Consider the following 16,686-nt stretch of genomic DNA (forward strand, 5'->3'; position numbering starts at 1 on the left):
TTTCAGTGTCCTATTTAGTATGCTCGATGTGATTGGGCTTTGGTGTAGTTTTATGCACAAATTTGTTTACATCCCTGTTAGTGAGCATTTCTCCTTTGCCAAGATAATCCATCCACCTGACAGGTGTGGCATATCAAGAAGCTGATTACACACCATGATCATTACACAGGTGCACCTTGCACTGGGGATAATAAAAAGCCACTCTAAAATGTGCAGTTTTGTCACACAACACAATGCCACAGATGTCTCAAGTTTTGAGGGAGCGTGCAATTGGCATGCTGACTGCAGGAATGTCCACCAAAGCTATTTCCAGATAACTTAATGTTCATTTCTCTACCATAAGCCGCTTCCAACTTCGTTTTAGAGAATTTGGCAGTATGTCCAACCGCCCTCACAACCGCAGACCACGTGTAACCACGACAGCCCAGGACCTCCACATCCGGCTTCTTCATCTGCGGGATCGTCTGAGACCAGCCACCCGGACAGCTGATGAAACTGTGGGTTTGCACAACCGTCTCAGGGAAGCTCATCTGCGTGCTCGTCATCCTCACCAGGGTCTTGACCTGAGTGCAGTACGGTGTCGTAACCAACTTCAGTGGGCAAGTGCTCACCTTCGATGGTCACTGGCATGCTGGAGAAGTGTGCTGTTCACGGATGAATCCCGGTTTCAACTGTACCGGGTAGATGGTAGACAACTGGTATGGTGTTGTGTGGGCTGATGTCAACGTTGTGAACACAGAGTGCCCCATGGTGGCGGTGGGGTTATGGTATGGGCAGGCATAAGCTACGGACAACGAACACAATTGCATTTTATCGATGGCAATTTGAATGCACAGAGATACCCTGACGAGGCCCATTGTCGTGCCATTCATCCGCCACCATCGCCTCATGTTTCAGCATGATAATGCACAGCCCCATGTCGCAAGGATCTGTACACAATTCCTGGAAGCAGAAAATGTCCCAGTTCTTCCATGGCCTGCATACTCACCAGACACGTCACCCATTGAGCATGTTTGGGATGCTCTGGATCGACGTGTACGACAGCGTGTTCCAGTTCCTGCCAATATCAACCAACTTCGCACAGCCATTGAAGAGGAGTGGGACAACATTCCACAGGCCACAATCAATAGCCTGATCAACTCTATGCGAAGGAGATGTGTTGCGCTGCATGAGGCAAATGGTGGTCAAACCAGATACTGACTGGTTTTCTGATCCACGCCCGTACCTTTTTTTAAAGGTATTTGTGATCAACAGATGAATATCTGTATTCCCAGTCATGTGAAATCTATAGATTAGGGCCTAATTATTTATTTCAATTGACTGATTTCCTTATAATATATTATGAACTGTAAATCAGTAAAATCTTTGAAGTTGTTGTGTTTATATTTTTGTTCAGTGTAGTTCAACAGATTATGGTTTTATGATTTATTATTTTTTCCTCTGCGTTTTCTACACTGTTAGTTGGCTTTATTAAAAATGGATTTTGTAACATTTTTATTAGGCTATATGAACGTCTAGGTTTTGCCTAAATGTATTGGTTTCTGCACTTTGAGCACAATGACATGAATTCAATAAATTGTTCTATCTTCATACAGTTATTGTGTTCTATAGTCATGGTTGAATAATCCCTGACCACAATTCAACGATTATTAGTTTGTGTTTTTCCGCTGTGTCTCTCTCTGGTCTAGACAGTTGTAAAAGTATTTAATAGTATACATGGGCATACCTTTTGAGCTCTACAAATGTTGTATATGTATTATTTAAAGTGCACTTGCTTGTGGAGAAGATGCTACGCCACTTACAGTGGGGAAAAAAAGTATTTAGTCAGCCACCAATTGTGCAAGTTCTCCCACTTAAAAAGATGAGAGAGGCCTGTACTTTTCATCATAGGTACACGTCAACTATGACAGACAAAAATAGATTTTTTTTCTCCAGAAAATCACATTGTAGGATTTTTTATGAATTTATTTGCAAATGATGGTGGAAAGTAAGTATTTGGTCACCTACAAACAAGCAAGATTTCTGGCTCTCACAGACCTGTAACTTATTCTTTAAGAGGCTCCTCTGTCCTCCACTCGTTACCTGTATTAATGGCACCTGTTTGAACTTGTTATCAGTATAAAAGACACCTGTCCACAACCTCAAACAGTCACACTCCAAACTCCATTATGGCCAAGACCAAAGAGCTGTCAAAGGACACCAGAAACAAAATTGTAGACCTGCACCAGGCTGGGAAGACTGAATCTGCAATTGGTAAGCAGCTTGGTTTGAAGAAATCAACTGTGGGAGCAATTATTAGGAAATGGAAGACATACAAGACCACTGATAATCTCCCTCGATCTGGGGCTCCACGCAAGATCTCACCCCGTGGGGTCAAAATGATCACAAGAACGGTGAGCAAAAATCCCAGAACCACACGGGGGGACCTAGTGAATGACCTGCAGAGAGCTGGGACCAAAGTAACAAAGCCTACCATCAGTAACACACTACGCCGCCAGGGACTCAGATCCTGCAGTGCCAGACGTGTCCCCCTGCTTAAGCCAGTACATGTCCAGGCCCGTCTGAAGTTTGCTAGAGTGCATTTGGATGATCCAGAAAAGGATTGGGAGAATGTCATATGGTCAGATAAAACCAAAATATAACATTTTGGCAAAAACTCAACTCGTCGTGTTTGGAGGACAAAGAATGCTGAGTTGAATCCAAAGAACACCATACCTACTGTGAAGCATGGGGGTGGAAACATCATGCTTTGGGGCTGTTTTTCTGCAAAGGGACCAGGACGACTGATCCGTGTAAAGGAAAGAATGAATGGGGCCATGTATCGTGAGATTTTGAGTGAAAACCTCCTTCCATCAGCAAGGGTATTGAAGATGAAACGTGGCTGGGTCTTTCAGCATGACAATGATCCCAAACACACCACCCGTGCAACGAAGGAGTGGCTTCGTAAGAAGCATTTCAAGGTCCTGGAGTGGCCTAGCCAGTCTCCAGATCTCAACCCCATAGAAAATCTTTGGAGGGAGTTGAAAGTCTGTGTTGCCCAGCGACAGCCCCAAAACATCACTGCTCTAGAGGAGATCTGCATGGAGGAATGGGCCAAAATACCAGCAACAGTGTGTGAAAACCTTGTGAAGACTTACAGAAAACGTTTGACCTGTGTCATTGTCAACAAAGGGTATATAACAAAGTATTGAGAAACTTTTGTTATTGACCAAATACTTATTTTCCACCATAATTTGCAAATAAATTCATTAAAAGTCCTACATTGTGATTTTCTGGATTTTTTTTTCTTATTTTGTCTGTCATAGTTGACGTGTACCTATGATGAAAATTACAGGCCTCTCTCATCTTTTTAAGTGGGAGAACTTGCACAATTGGTGGCTGACTAAATACTTTTTTCCCCCACTGTATTTACTTCTCAGAGCTATAATGCAGATCAAATCAAATTGTATTTGTCACATTCGCCGAATACAACAGGTGTAGACCTTACAGTGAAATGCTTACTTACAAGCCCTTAACCAACAATGCAGTTTTAAGAAAAATAAGTGTTAAGTAAAAAATTGATAAGTGTGGGGGCACAGGTTAGTCGAGGTAATGATCAATAGTCTCGTCCCTATGATAATGGGAAATAATTTACCCAGGTTGTCTACAGTACAAATTGCAAGACATTAACTATTATCAAAGTATTCGGGCCAAGGTTGCTGTTGCTATATTTATACTATTTTAATGTTCTCTGAGGGTTGTATCATTACATTCAGCCAGGAAAAACTATTGGATATCAGAGCGGTGGTAACTCACCAGCATTACGACTTTCCCGAAGCAGATCCTTTGTTTACTCTCCCCAGGGCAATTGAACTGATTCCAGCAGCTGACCCAAAACATCGCCGGTGGAGGAGAGGCACTCGGAGTGGCCTGCTGGTTCGACTTAGGAGGCACGCACACCACCCGCCGCTTCCAAGTGTACTACTCGCTAATGTTCAGTCTTTGGATAACAAGGTCGATGAGCTCAGGGCAAGGATTTCCTTCCAGAGAGACATCAAGGCCTGTAACATACTTTGTTTCACGGAAACATGGCTCTCTGGGGATATTCTGTCAAAATCGGTCCAGCCAGATGGGTTCTCAGTTCATCGTGCAGACAGAAATAAATATCTCTCCGGGAAGCAGAAGGGTGGAGGTGTGTGTTTCATGATTAACGACTCATGGTGTAATTGTAGTAACATACAGGAACTCAAGTCCTTTTCTTCATCCGACCTAGAATACCTCACAATCAAATGCCGACCGTATTATCTCCCAAGATAATTTTCTTTGGCTATAGTCACGGCCATTATATCCCCCCTCAAACCGATACCACGACGGCCCTCAAATAACTTCACTGGACTTTATGCCAACTGGAAACCACATATCCTTAGGCTGCATTTATTGTAGCCGGGGATTTTTTATCAAAGCAAATTTGAGGACTAGGCTGCCGAAGTTCTATCAACAGGAAGTACCCGACTGTTGTACTCTACTAAAATCCTCGACCATTGCTATTTGAACTTCCGGGATGGTTATAAGGCCCTCCCCCGCCCTCCGTTCGGCAAATCTGACCACGACTCCATTTTGCTCCTCCCTTCCTATAGGCAGAAACTCAAACAGGAAGTACCCGTGCTATGGACTATTCAACGCTGGTCTGACCAATCGGAATCCACGCTTCAAGATTGTTTTGATCACGCGTACTGGGATATGTTCCGGGTAGCTTGCGAAAATAATTTAGACGAATACACTGAAATGGTGACTGAGTTTATCAGGTAGTGTATAGGTGATGTTGTGCCTACTGTGACTATTAAAACCTACCCTAACCGTAAACCGTGGATAGATGGCAGCATTCGCGCAAAACTGAAAGCGCGAACCACCGCATTTAACCATGGCAATGTGACTGGGAATATGGCAGAATACAAACAGTGTAGCTACTCACTCCACAAGGCAATTAAGCTGGCAAAACATCAGTATAGAGACAAAGTGGAGTCGCAATTCAACGGCTCAGACACGAGACATATGTTGCAGGGTCTACAGACTACAAAAGGAAAACCAGCCACGTCGCCGACACCGACTAAACACCTTCTTCGCCCGTTTTGAGGATAACATAGTGCCACCGACGAGGCCCACTAACAAGGACTGTGGCCTCTCCTTCTCTGTGGCCGACATGAGTAAGACATTTAAGCGTGTTAACCCCACAAGGTTGCCGGTCCAGAAAGCATCCCTAGCCGCGTCCTCAGAACATGCGCAGACCAGCTGGCTGGTGTGTTTACGGACATATTCAATCTCTCTCTTTCCCAGTCTGCTGTCCCCTCATGCTTCAAGATGGTCACCATTGTTCCTGTACCCAAGAAAGCAACTGAACTAAATTACTATCGTCCCGTAGCACTCACCTCTGTCATCATGAAGTGCTTTGAGAGAATAGTCAAGGATCATATCACCTTTACCTTACCTGTCACCCTAGAACCACTTCAATTTGCTTACCGGCCCAATAGATCCACAGACGATGCAATCGCCATCACACTGTACACTGCCCTATCCCATCTGGACAAGAGCAGTACCTACACTACCGTTCAAAAGTTTGGGGCCACTTAGAAATGTCCTTGTTTTCGAAAGAAAAGCATTTTTTTTGTCCATTAAAATAACATCAAATTGATCAGAAATACAGTGTAGACATTGTTAATGTTGTAAATGGCTATTGTAGCTGGAAACAGCTGATTGTTAATGGTATATCTACATAGGCGTACAGAGGCCCATTATCAGCAACCATCAGTCCTGTGTTCCAATGGCACGTTGCGTTTGCTAATCCAAGTTTATCATTTTAAAAGGCTAATTGATCATTAGAAAACCCTTTTGCAATTATGTTAGCACAGCTGAATACTGTTGTGCTGATTTAAAGAAGCAATAAAACTGGCCTTCTTGAGAGTAGTTGAGTATCTGGAGCATCAGCAATTGTGGGTTCGATTACAGGCTCAAAATGGCCAGAAACAAATAACTTTTTTCTGAAACTCGTCAGTCTATTCTTGTTCTGAGAAATGAAGGCTATTCCATGCGAGAAAATGCCAAGAAACTGAAGATCTCGTACAACGCTGTGTACTACTCCCTTCACAGAACAGCGCAAACTGTCTCTAACCAGAATAGAAAGAGGAGTGGGAAGCCCCGGGGCACAACTGAACAAGAGGACAAATACATTAGAGTGTCTAGTCAACAGTGAAGAGGCGACTCCGGGATGCTGACCTACTAGGCAGAGTTGCAAAGAAAAAGCCATATCTTAGACTGGCCAATAAAAAGAAAATATTATGATGGGAAAAAGAACACAGACACTGGACTTTTTCTTTGCAACTCTGCCTAGAAGGTCAGCATCCCGGAGTCGCCTCTTCACTGTTGATGTTGAGACTGGTGTTTTGCGGGTACTATTTAATGAAGCTGCCAGTTGTATGAATTATTTTCATTGACTATAGCTCAGCATTCAACACCATAGTACCCTCCAAGCTCATCAATAAGCTTGAGGCCCTGGGTCTGAACCCCGCCCTGTGCAACTGGGTCCTGGACTTCCTGACGGGCTGCCCCCAGGTGGTGAAGGTAGGAATCAACATCTCCACTTCGCTGATCCTCAACACTGGGGCCCCACAAAGGTCGGTGCTCAGCCCCCTCCTGTACCCCCTGTTCACCCATGACTGCGTGGCCAAGCACGCCTCCAACTCAATCATCAAGTTTGCAGACGACAAAACAGTAGTTGGCTTGATTACCAACAATGACGAGACACCCTACAGGGAGGAGGTGAGGGTTCTGGGAGTGTGGTGCAAGGAAAATAACCTCTCACTCAACGTCAACAAAACAAAGGAGATGATTGTGGACTTCAGGAAACAGCAGAGGGTGCACCCCCATATCCACATCGACGGGACCGCAGTGGATCAGATTAAGCAAAGATGGGCAAAAGAACACAGACACTGGACTTTTTCTTTGCAACTTTTTCTTTGCATCACTGACAAACTGAAATGGTCCACTGACGCAGACAGTGTGGTGAAGAAGGCGCAACAGAGCCTCTTCAACTTCAGGAGGCTGAAGAAATTTAGCTTGGCACCTAAAACCCTCACAAACCTTTACAGATGCACAATTGAGAGCATATTGTCGGGCTGTATCACCGTCTGGTATTGCAACTGCACCGCCCGCAACCGCAGGGCTCTCCAGAGGGTGGTGCGGTCTGCCGAACGCATTGCCGGGGGCAAACTACCCGTCCTCCAGGACACCTACAGCACCCGATGTCACAGGAAGGCCAAAAAGATCATCAAGGACCCACCCGAGCCACTGCCTGTTCACCCCGCTATCATCCGGAAGGCGAGGTCAGTATAGGTGCATCAAAGCTGGGACCCAGAGAATGAAAAACAGCTTCTATCTCAAGGCCATCAGACTGTTAAATAGCAATCACTAGCACATTAGAGGCTGCTGCTGCCTATTGAAATCACTGGAACACTAGTCACTATAATAATGTTTACATATCTTGCACTACTCAGCTCATATGTATATACTGTATTCTATTCTATACAATTCTACAGTATCTTAGTCCATGCCGCTCTGTCATTGCTTGTCCATATATGTATATATTCTTAAATTCCATTCCTTACTTAGATTTGTGTGTATTGGGTATATGTTGTGAAATTTGTTAGATATTACTGCACTGTCGGAGCTAGAAGCACAAGCATTTCGCTACACCCACAATAACATATCCTAAACATGTGTATGTGACAAATAAAATTTGAATATCAATTGAATGTTTTACTGAATGTTTGCCAGTTTGGCTGAACCCTGCATTAACTTAGTCCCTTTAATCGGCATAAATATTTATTCCCAAGAATGAGGCTTGTATTACATTGCCCAATAACTGCCAACAGTTTGTCCCCATATCCCTCACACAAATGGCGTCAAGCTGCTACAGTATATTTTATGTATGCGTTGTGATAGAGCTGTTAACCCACTTTTATCAGGGATGTGAACATTGTTTGCTCTTGAGGTTTATCAGCCACAATCATTATTGTATTATGTAAATGAAGCGCATACTATCATTTCATTAGCAGACTTCCAAATTTGAGTCCTCAGATTATTATGCAAATCATCTCATTGCTGTCCTTGCAGAAGGCTGGGGGATTTACAACTCATTTATAGTTGTTCTCTAGCTATTAATGCAATTATAACACCACTGACTTGTGATGTGATGTATGCTTGCATAAGCAATGCAGAGCGAGCGGCAGGGTGACTATTATTGAGGCTTTGTTTTACCCTCAACGATGACTAGCGTCTACCTGGGCTTTGTTCAAACTCTGTTTTGTCAACACATGGAGGGTTTTATATTGTTATCTTGAAGTTTTTAGTTTAGTGTCACTAAATTAAACAGAAGACAAGAACACGACTCTAGACAAAGATGATAAATGCTTGCAAGTCTACCAGAATACCCTGGCCAGAGATGCACGATGCTCAGGTGCCAGAGACTGTCAGATGGCTGTGTGTGTGGTGTGCTTGCAGATTGTGTGGTGGGGTGGCACACTGGTTTTACTGGCAGAACACTGAGAGAGAGGAGAAGGTGTTTGCTAAGACGTGGGCTGGAGGGTGGCTCCTCTGCCTGTGTGGGCAGACACTTTCACACACATTAGTCCCTCAGTGCCATGCATCCAACAGACCCTCTCCTCTTCATGGATTAGTCAAACTCACTATAACATATAGTACTCTCATAAAGTAGATTTATGTGGGGAAAATGTAAGCACATCCAGAAGAGCGCCACATGATTGTCAGTTATGGGCTAGTTTGGAGATGACATGCTTCTTTCTGTATTAGAGTAAGAAATATACTCAACAAAAATATAAATGCAACATGCAACAATTTCAAAGATTTTGCTGGGTTACAGTTCATATAAGGAAATCAGTCAATTAAAATAAATTCATTAGGCCCTAATCTATGGATTTCACATGACTGGGCAGGGGCGCAAACATGGATGGGCCTGGGAGGGCATAGGCCCCCCACATGGGAGCCAGCCAATCAGAATGAGTTTTTCCCCACAATAGGACTTTATTACAGACAGAAATACTACTCAGATGATCCCGCAGATGAAGAAGCCAGATGTGGAGTTCCTGGGCTGGCATGGTTACACGTGGTCTGCGGTTGTGAGGCCGGTTGGATGTACTGCCTAATTCTCTAAAATGACGTTGGAGGCGGCTTATGGTAGAGAAATTGACATTAAATGATCAGCCAACAGCTCTGGTGGACAGTCCTGCAGTCAGCATGCCAATTGCAAGCTCCCTCAAAACTTGAGACATCAGTGGCATTGTGTTGTGTGACAAAATTGCACATTTTAGAGTGGCCTTTTATTGTCCCCAGCACAAGGTGCATCTGTGTAATGATCTTGATATGCCACACCTGTCAGGTGGATGGATTATCTTGACAAATAATAAAATGTCCACTAACAGGGATGTAAAAAATGTATGCACAACATTTTAGAGAAATAAGCTTTTGTGCGTATGGAACATTTCTGGTATCTTTTATGTCAGCTCATGAAACGTGGGACCAACACTTTACATTTATATTTTTGTTCAGTATATATTCCCAAATATTTTATGTAATCTGTTACACTGTGTGCACTGAACTGACATGCATGATTGTTGCTGACACTCTGATGTTCAGATGCGGCGCTCAACTCAGACATTTAAAGCCTTTACTTTATCACTCAGGATGTAATTTTCCAGTGCTACTATTTTTGGCATGTAATGTTGTTATTAAAACAAAATCAGACATCCCCATAGTAGAATAGTTTACCTAGTCGACTTGTTGTTGTGTGTTCTATGTGTGAGAAATATTCATTTCAAGGCACATTCAAGTTGCGATAGGGAGGGAAACATCTATTCTGACAAGCAGTCAATGCAGAACAATTCTTAATGCAATTGCGGGAAAACACTTTTGAAAGCAGTTTTGGCAAATGTATTTTTAAAGCAGTTTTGGCCTTTGTTAAAAAAAGAGTGGGGTCCCTGTTTTCCATTGCGACCATTTTATTTATTTACTCCTTCAATTGCACGAGTGGCATTGTTTTACAAATTCAGTTACAACCGGAGTTTCAAGCATGGTTTAGGAGCAGCTGCGCAACGATAGTGATTGGTCGTTTGAGAACGTACGGCTCTTTTTGAACTGCTGTTTTTGGTGAAAGTCGGGAACCGAATCGCATATCTGAAAGAGCTGTTCATTTGATTTGTATACTGTTACTATTGCTTTTTGACCTCCAGATATCGATCAGCTGCAGATAAATTAGAAAGTGTATTTCTGTCTGTAATGTGATTTTCCTCTTTGTCAATGGTAAATTCCTGTATTTCTCAGGATATGTTGTACAGGGACACCCTATCTGGAAGTGACTCTAGCTTTGATTTGTTCTCATTGCTAAGATGTAGCCTAGTCTATCTCTTGGGTTTATTCCACCCCACTTTAATTAACCCTTGGAAAGATGAGTCGATGTAAACTGCAATTCTAAGTGTCCGCTTGATGTTTCCTCTGTATAGTTGACTGGAGTTTGTCTTCAATGTAGATTCATTTGAGGTTCTGATATCTTAGAAAACACAATGTATCCTCCTGTGGGAATTTGAATATTATTTTATTTTTGCTATAACCTTCTGTTAGCCAGTGTAATTAGCATCGTTTTTTGTCCTGGAATTAAAATGCAAATTGTGATGTTTCTGTGTGCCATCACTGAGGTTTGAAAGGTCAGCGGTTGTACGCAGATAGGGTGACCTTTTTCCATTTGTGAAGAACTCTCTCCTGGTAATGAGCAGAGAGGTACGGGTCATTGATATGCACCTTTCCGGTCATTGGGATTTAACCTACACTTACCCATGTTCAAATTTTACCGTTAAATACAGACCTGGCAGTTCAGCTTCATAGCTTGCTAGAACACTCCGAGGAAGAATAACGCCGAACACAATCCTCTTTCTCTTCTCCGGCAACAAGCGATGATTCATCCAGAGAACTTGGAATGAGTATCTCTTCCCATAAGCCACCAGTGACCTCAGGTGGAATTGGTTACATGTATCAGGCACCCATGTCAAAGCCATTAGAGGCCTGTCTCTCCTCTCGGCTCTGCTCGGCTCAGGGCCTCTGACATGTCGACTTCCAGACAGGGCCTGCAGGAGGGCCTTTGTTGTTGCACACCATCTCACAGATGACTGGCTCCGAGTTATGCCTGAAACCCAAAAAGGAGAGCGCTGTGTGACAGAGCTGTCTGGCAGCCTGGCCTCCTCATGCTTACTCACTTGTCAGATCTTAGCACATGCTGTATTACCCAACAAAGGAGACTCTATCTGGGTAGGAAGGAAGGGGGGTAGAAGGCCTATACCGCCTGGCTGGTTGAGGCAGTGTTGTAAAGTACTTAAGTAAAAATACTTTAAAAAGTACTACTTAAGTAGTTTTTGGGGGTATCTATCCTTGACTATTCATATTTTTGACAACTTTTACTTTTACTTCACTACATTCCAAATGAAAATAATGTACTTTTTACTCCATACATTTTCCCTGAAGTACTCGTTACATTTTTAATGCTTAGCAGGACAGGAAAATGGTCAAATTCACGCACTTATCAAGAGAACATTCCTGTTTATCCCTACTGCCGGACTCACTAAACAAAAAGTATTTGTTTTTAAATTACATTTTACATTTTAGTCATTTAGCAGACGCTCTTATCCAGAGCGACTTACAGTTAGTGAGTGCATACAGTTATTATTATTATTTATACTGGCCCCCCGTGGGAATCAAACCCACAACCCTGGCGTTGCAAACGCCATGCTCTGCCAACTGAGCTACATCCCTGCCGGCCATTCCCTACCCTGGACAACGCTGGGCCAATTGTGTGCCGCCCCATGGGTCTCCCGGTCGCGGCCGGCTACGACAGAGCCTGGATTAGAACGGGAGAGTGTGCCCCTGGCTATCTGTAGAAAAAAAAATCAAAATTATAATATAAATTATTTATACTTTTACTTTTGATACTTAAGTATATTTTATAAATTACATGTACTTTTAATACTTAAGTATATTTAAAACCAAATACTTTTAGACTTTTACTCAAGTAGTATTTTTCTGGGTGACTTTTACTTGAGTCATTTTCTATTAAAGTATCTTTACTTTTACTCAAATATGACAATTGAGTACTTTTTACACCACTGCTCAAAGGTACCACTGAGCTCAGCTGTTGCAACTGGTGGTAATTCATTTGTAAATTAATAAAGGAAACAATGTTATTAATCGGTAATATGGGGTTAACGAAGTAAATTAACTAATTTTTTTGTCCTTCCAGGTGGCTGTACATTTGACGATGGCCCAGCCCAGTGTGACTACCAGCAGGATCCCTACGATGACTTTGACTGGACCCATGTCAGCGCACAGGAAGTGCCATACTTATCATCTGAACTGCCTCAAGGTGAGACTAACTCTGCCACCATGTCCACAAACCTAATGAACGTTGTCCCCTTCCTGCACTGTGTTAGGCAAACATGACCAAGGCCACCACACCAGGTTCCCAACACCTGCTATGTAGAAAAACCAACAGAGGTTTTTTTAGACTCATATTTGCAGCTAAATGGGCAGGGCCATCTATTTAGTGCTTCCAACGCGAAAACAAGTGAAGTAGAATGTTGGGCTAATGTGTAAACTGACCAGAGTAAGTGTAGCTGATGAGGGAAATGCAGAGAGCTGCTCCTTTCGGAGAGAAGGAAGAAATGTGAAACAATGAATAGATGGAAGGAAATTAATCTTAGGGTCTTGCTGGTCTTCTTTGTCTTTGTTACTTCCCACAAAGCAGTCTTAATTCCAGCCTTTCACAATTGTAATACAAAAGTTTTTTCATTTCCCGGGGAGAGAGAAAAAGCTTTGTGCGCCGCAGCAAAATGTCTATTTAGGTTTGAAGACTGTCATACACGGAACAATTAAGGTTTTTAAATAAGATCAGGGAAGGCGGCGTGGTGAGTGCGTGGAGAGCATGGGCCCTGTGACCTTGTCTATTCACCTCTCCACAGCTTAATCACTTGCATTCAGACAGGAATGATGTGCATAGGAAATTAAAGCATTTCACTTTCAGCTAAATTGCCCAATTAATAAGATCTAAGGTAATTAATCATGCAAGGGAACAGAAAAGGTAATCAGCAGATTGTCTGAACAAGGTTGTGTCCCATTACAATGTTCCACAATAAGGCAGCCAAATGCCTTTGTCTGGCCCAAAAATGATGGCTGGGCACATTTAACAAAACGACTTGACCAGAAACCAGAAATATCTGGTTAAAGTTCTCTCGTAGGATTTGAGGAATTTATTATTGCACTTGTCACTGTAGTGTTAACAGATGGCATGAGGAAAAAGCAATAGCATATAACATGTCTAACAGGGATCGTTCTGGCTCTGAGGATCTTTATCCTACCATTGTTGGAGGATGACACACTAGTATTTTGTTTTCATTTGTTCCTCTGTGGTGGTTAACTATGTCAGTTATGTTGAATCACCTAGTTTCTCAGGTAGAGACGGTGCAGTGAACATTATAGCAAATGTTTATTTAATCTAAAGAGGAGGAATGAGTTGGCTTCCATTCCAATGGGAATTAGTTCCATTACCGGGCCTGTCGGGTTTGTTTGAAAATACGCAGTGGCAGTGATAATGAGAGAAAATCATTGTTTCATTCATCATGACTTCAAGCGTGAACTAAAGCAGGTGGAATGATTATCTCGCTAGCGAAAAAATCCTCACCTTTTTGTAAACCCCTCTTGTAAATGTGCTGGATAATCAATTACTTCAGAGAGACTTATGTACTGACCAACTAGAATATTATCACATTGCGGTTGCCTGAGAAGAATGTGAGGGGTTCTTTAGCTGAGATCCTCCATATTAGTAGGTGAAAGGACATGAGGTTGACTGCAGGACCACTCTCTACCCCCCTTCATAACAAAGCAGACCTCCAGTATGATTTCATCAGCCTCCAATGTTTTCCAGCTAGCAACCAGATCTCGCAAATGAAATAAGCTTTATCATAAAGTAGCTTAACATATTTACTCAGCCAGGGTGGATGAAAAACAAACCCATCAGGAGTTGCCTTGCCGTGGTCCTCTGTAGCTCAGCTGGTAGAGCACGGCGCTTGTAACGACAAGGTAGTGGGTTCGATCCCCGGGACCACCCATACACAAAAATAAATAATGTATGCACGCATGACTGTAAGTCGCTTTGGATAAAAGCGTCTGCTAAATGGCATATTATTATTATATTATTGCCATGAGAAGATAACAAGTGCTATTTACCACGCAAAAACCTTTCGTCCTTATCTCTCTGAAAACCACATTTTGATTGACATTTTGGGAAAGGTTCAGTCCAAGAACACGCCTCTAAACAGGCATTCTCAACACTGAAAAACAAATGCTTGAGACTCCCTCAATCAATATTCATTTGGAGCTGTGCTTATAGTTTGGCCCTGGTGCGGTTAGGCTCGGCTCAGGCTTGGCTCAGTGCTGTGCCAGTGTCAGCCCCTGTAGTTCTATTTAGCCTCCCATTGGAGATGCTGAGTGGGTGTAAGGCACTTACTGCACCATTGTGTCAAACCCCACGCCTCTCTCTCTGAGTGCTGGTGCTACTGGGTAGACCTACATCTCCCCTGTTAATACAGGCTCATCCCTAATGTGAGGCAGGGCAGTGTATTACGAGGTGAAGCCTGTTTTTTTAGATTAGATAGTCCTTTTAAAAAAGCATGGTTTGAATTGGCTGAATATTTTAAGCCATGCAATAGCAGGAGTTGTTGTTTGGCATATCAGGCTATCTCTGTTTCCTTTGTAACTCACGTGACTATTCTGCCAGCGGTTGAGGCCATGATTGGTGACAGCCATCTTGTACACTGGCATGAATCTGATGACAGCCATCTTGTGGACTGGCATGAATCTGATGACAGCCATCTTGTGGACTGGCATGAATCTAATGACAGCCATCTTGTGGACTGGCATGAATCTGATGACAGCCATCTTGTGGACTGGCATTCATCCTCTGGATACCTGACATTGATGTGAAGAAGAAACCTCTGCTCTAAAATACATATTTATTTAATATTCCGACTTTGGATGAGTAATTGTTAAGTAATAGGAAAGAAAATTATACCCTGTTACATTCAGTTTTAGTATTGTACGTCTAAATCTAGCAACGATATTCTTCCCATTAGTCTTTCTTGGGTTGTTTTTTATACTCTTTCTGAGCAAAAATAATCTCTGTATGACCGCTGATATAGAAGCAAACTTGGATAGAAGGATGGAAAATAAGTAGGATTTTTACAGTTGGAAGTTGGAACAGAAATGGCCACGTCAACAACAGTGTGCCAAGTCTGCCAACATAACAAGATTCCACTTAGTTGGGGAAATCGTTTTTTGACGGGGTGTTGTTATTGGGGTACAGTAGTACAAGTTGTTTTTGGTAGAGTTTTGTTGGTAGAGTACTATTGTCTGTTTTATCCCTATTTTCGTCATTGTAACTTTAAAAACCAACTCTGTGGTTGTGCCTGTTAAATACTTATTTTTTTTTAAGCAATGGCTTTTTTCTGGCCACTCTTCCGTAAAGCCCAGCTCTGTGGAGTGTACGGCTTAAAGTGGTCCTATGGACAGATACTCCAATCTCCACTGTGGAGCTTTGCTGCTCCTTCAGGGTTATCTTTGGTCTCTTTGTTGCCTCTGATTAATGCCCTCCTTGCCTGGTACGTGAGTTTTGTTGGGCGGCCCTCTCTTGGCAGGTTTGTTGTGGTGCCATATTCTTTCAATTTTTTAATAATGGATTTAATGGTGCTCCGTGGGATGTTCAAAGTTTCAGATATTTTTTTATAACCCAACCCTGATCTGTACTTCTCCACAACTTTTCCCCTGACCTGTTTGGAGAGCTCCTTGGTCTTCATGGTGCTGCTTGCTTGGTGGTGCCCCTTGCTTAGTGGTGTTGCAGACTCTGGGGCCTTTCAGAACAGGTGTATATATACTGAGATCATGTGACAGATCATGTGACACTTAGATTGCATGCAGGGGGACTTTATTTAACTAATTATGTGACTTCTGAAGGTAATTGGTTGCACCAGATCTTATTTAGGGGCTTCATAGCAAAGGGGGGGTGAATACATATGCACGCACCACTTTTCCTTTTTTTTTCTTTCTTTTTTAACAAGTTAGTTTTTTAATTTCACTTCACCAATTTGGACTATTTTGTGTAAGTCCATTACATAAAATCCAAATAAAAATCCATTTAAATTACAGGTTGTAATGCAACAAAATAGGAAAAACGCCAAGGGGGATGAATACTTTTGCAAGGCACTGTAATGTCTTTAATAAGCTTTTGGGATAGGCCCATTCAGGATTCATGTTTGTGGCCTGGCATCTGAACCTGGTTGAAACAGCTAGTAACATGTGGAACAAAGTCGTCCAATTAACTCATTCCATATGGTTAGTTAAAATGAAATTACCCAACATGCTACTTCTTCTGTTTCAAACTCTGCTTGTTACACTCGCATCAGATCCAACAACATCAGATCCTTTTAAATGTGCCAAGCTCACCCACAGGTTAGGGACTATTCCTCTTTTGTTTCAGAATGGTTCGTTCAGGTTGTTTCTGGCTGCCATCATTTGGTGTTTTTTTTAAAGAAGGGGTCGATGTAT

The 16,686-nt window shown here is 42.5% G+C and overlaps 1 protein-coding gene across 18 annotated transcripts in view; it reads left to right on the forward strand.

The window, feature by feature from the left end:
- LOC121552070 (receptor-type tyrosine-protein phosphatase kappa) overlaps positions 1–16,686 on the forward strand; it is a 188,570-nt gene that overhangs the window by 31,726 nt on the left and 140,158 nt on the right. For all 18 annotated transcript variants that reach the window (XM_041864742.2, XM_041864741.2, XM_041864747.2 and 15 more), the window contains one exon: positions 12,332–12,454. In XM_041864742.2, coding sequence (XP_041720676.1) covers positions 12,332–12,454 — 123 coding nt within the window. The remainder of the gene's footprint in view (positions 1–12,331; positions 12,455–16,686) is intronic.

This window comes from Coregonus clupeaformis, chromosome 36 (assembly GCF_020615455.1).
Source record: "Coregonus clupeaformis isolate EN_2021a chromosome 36, ASM2061545v1, whole genome shotgun sequence".
NCBI classification, from domain to species: Eukaryota; Metazoa; Chordata; class Actinopteri; order Salmoniformes; family Salmonidae; genus Coregonus; species Coregonus clupeaformis.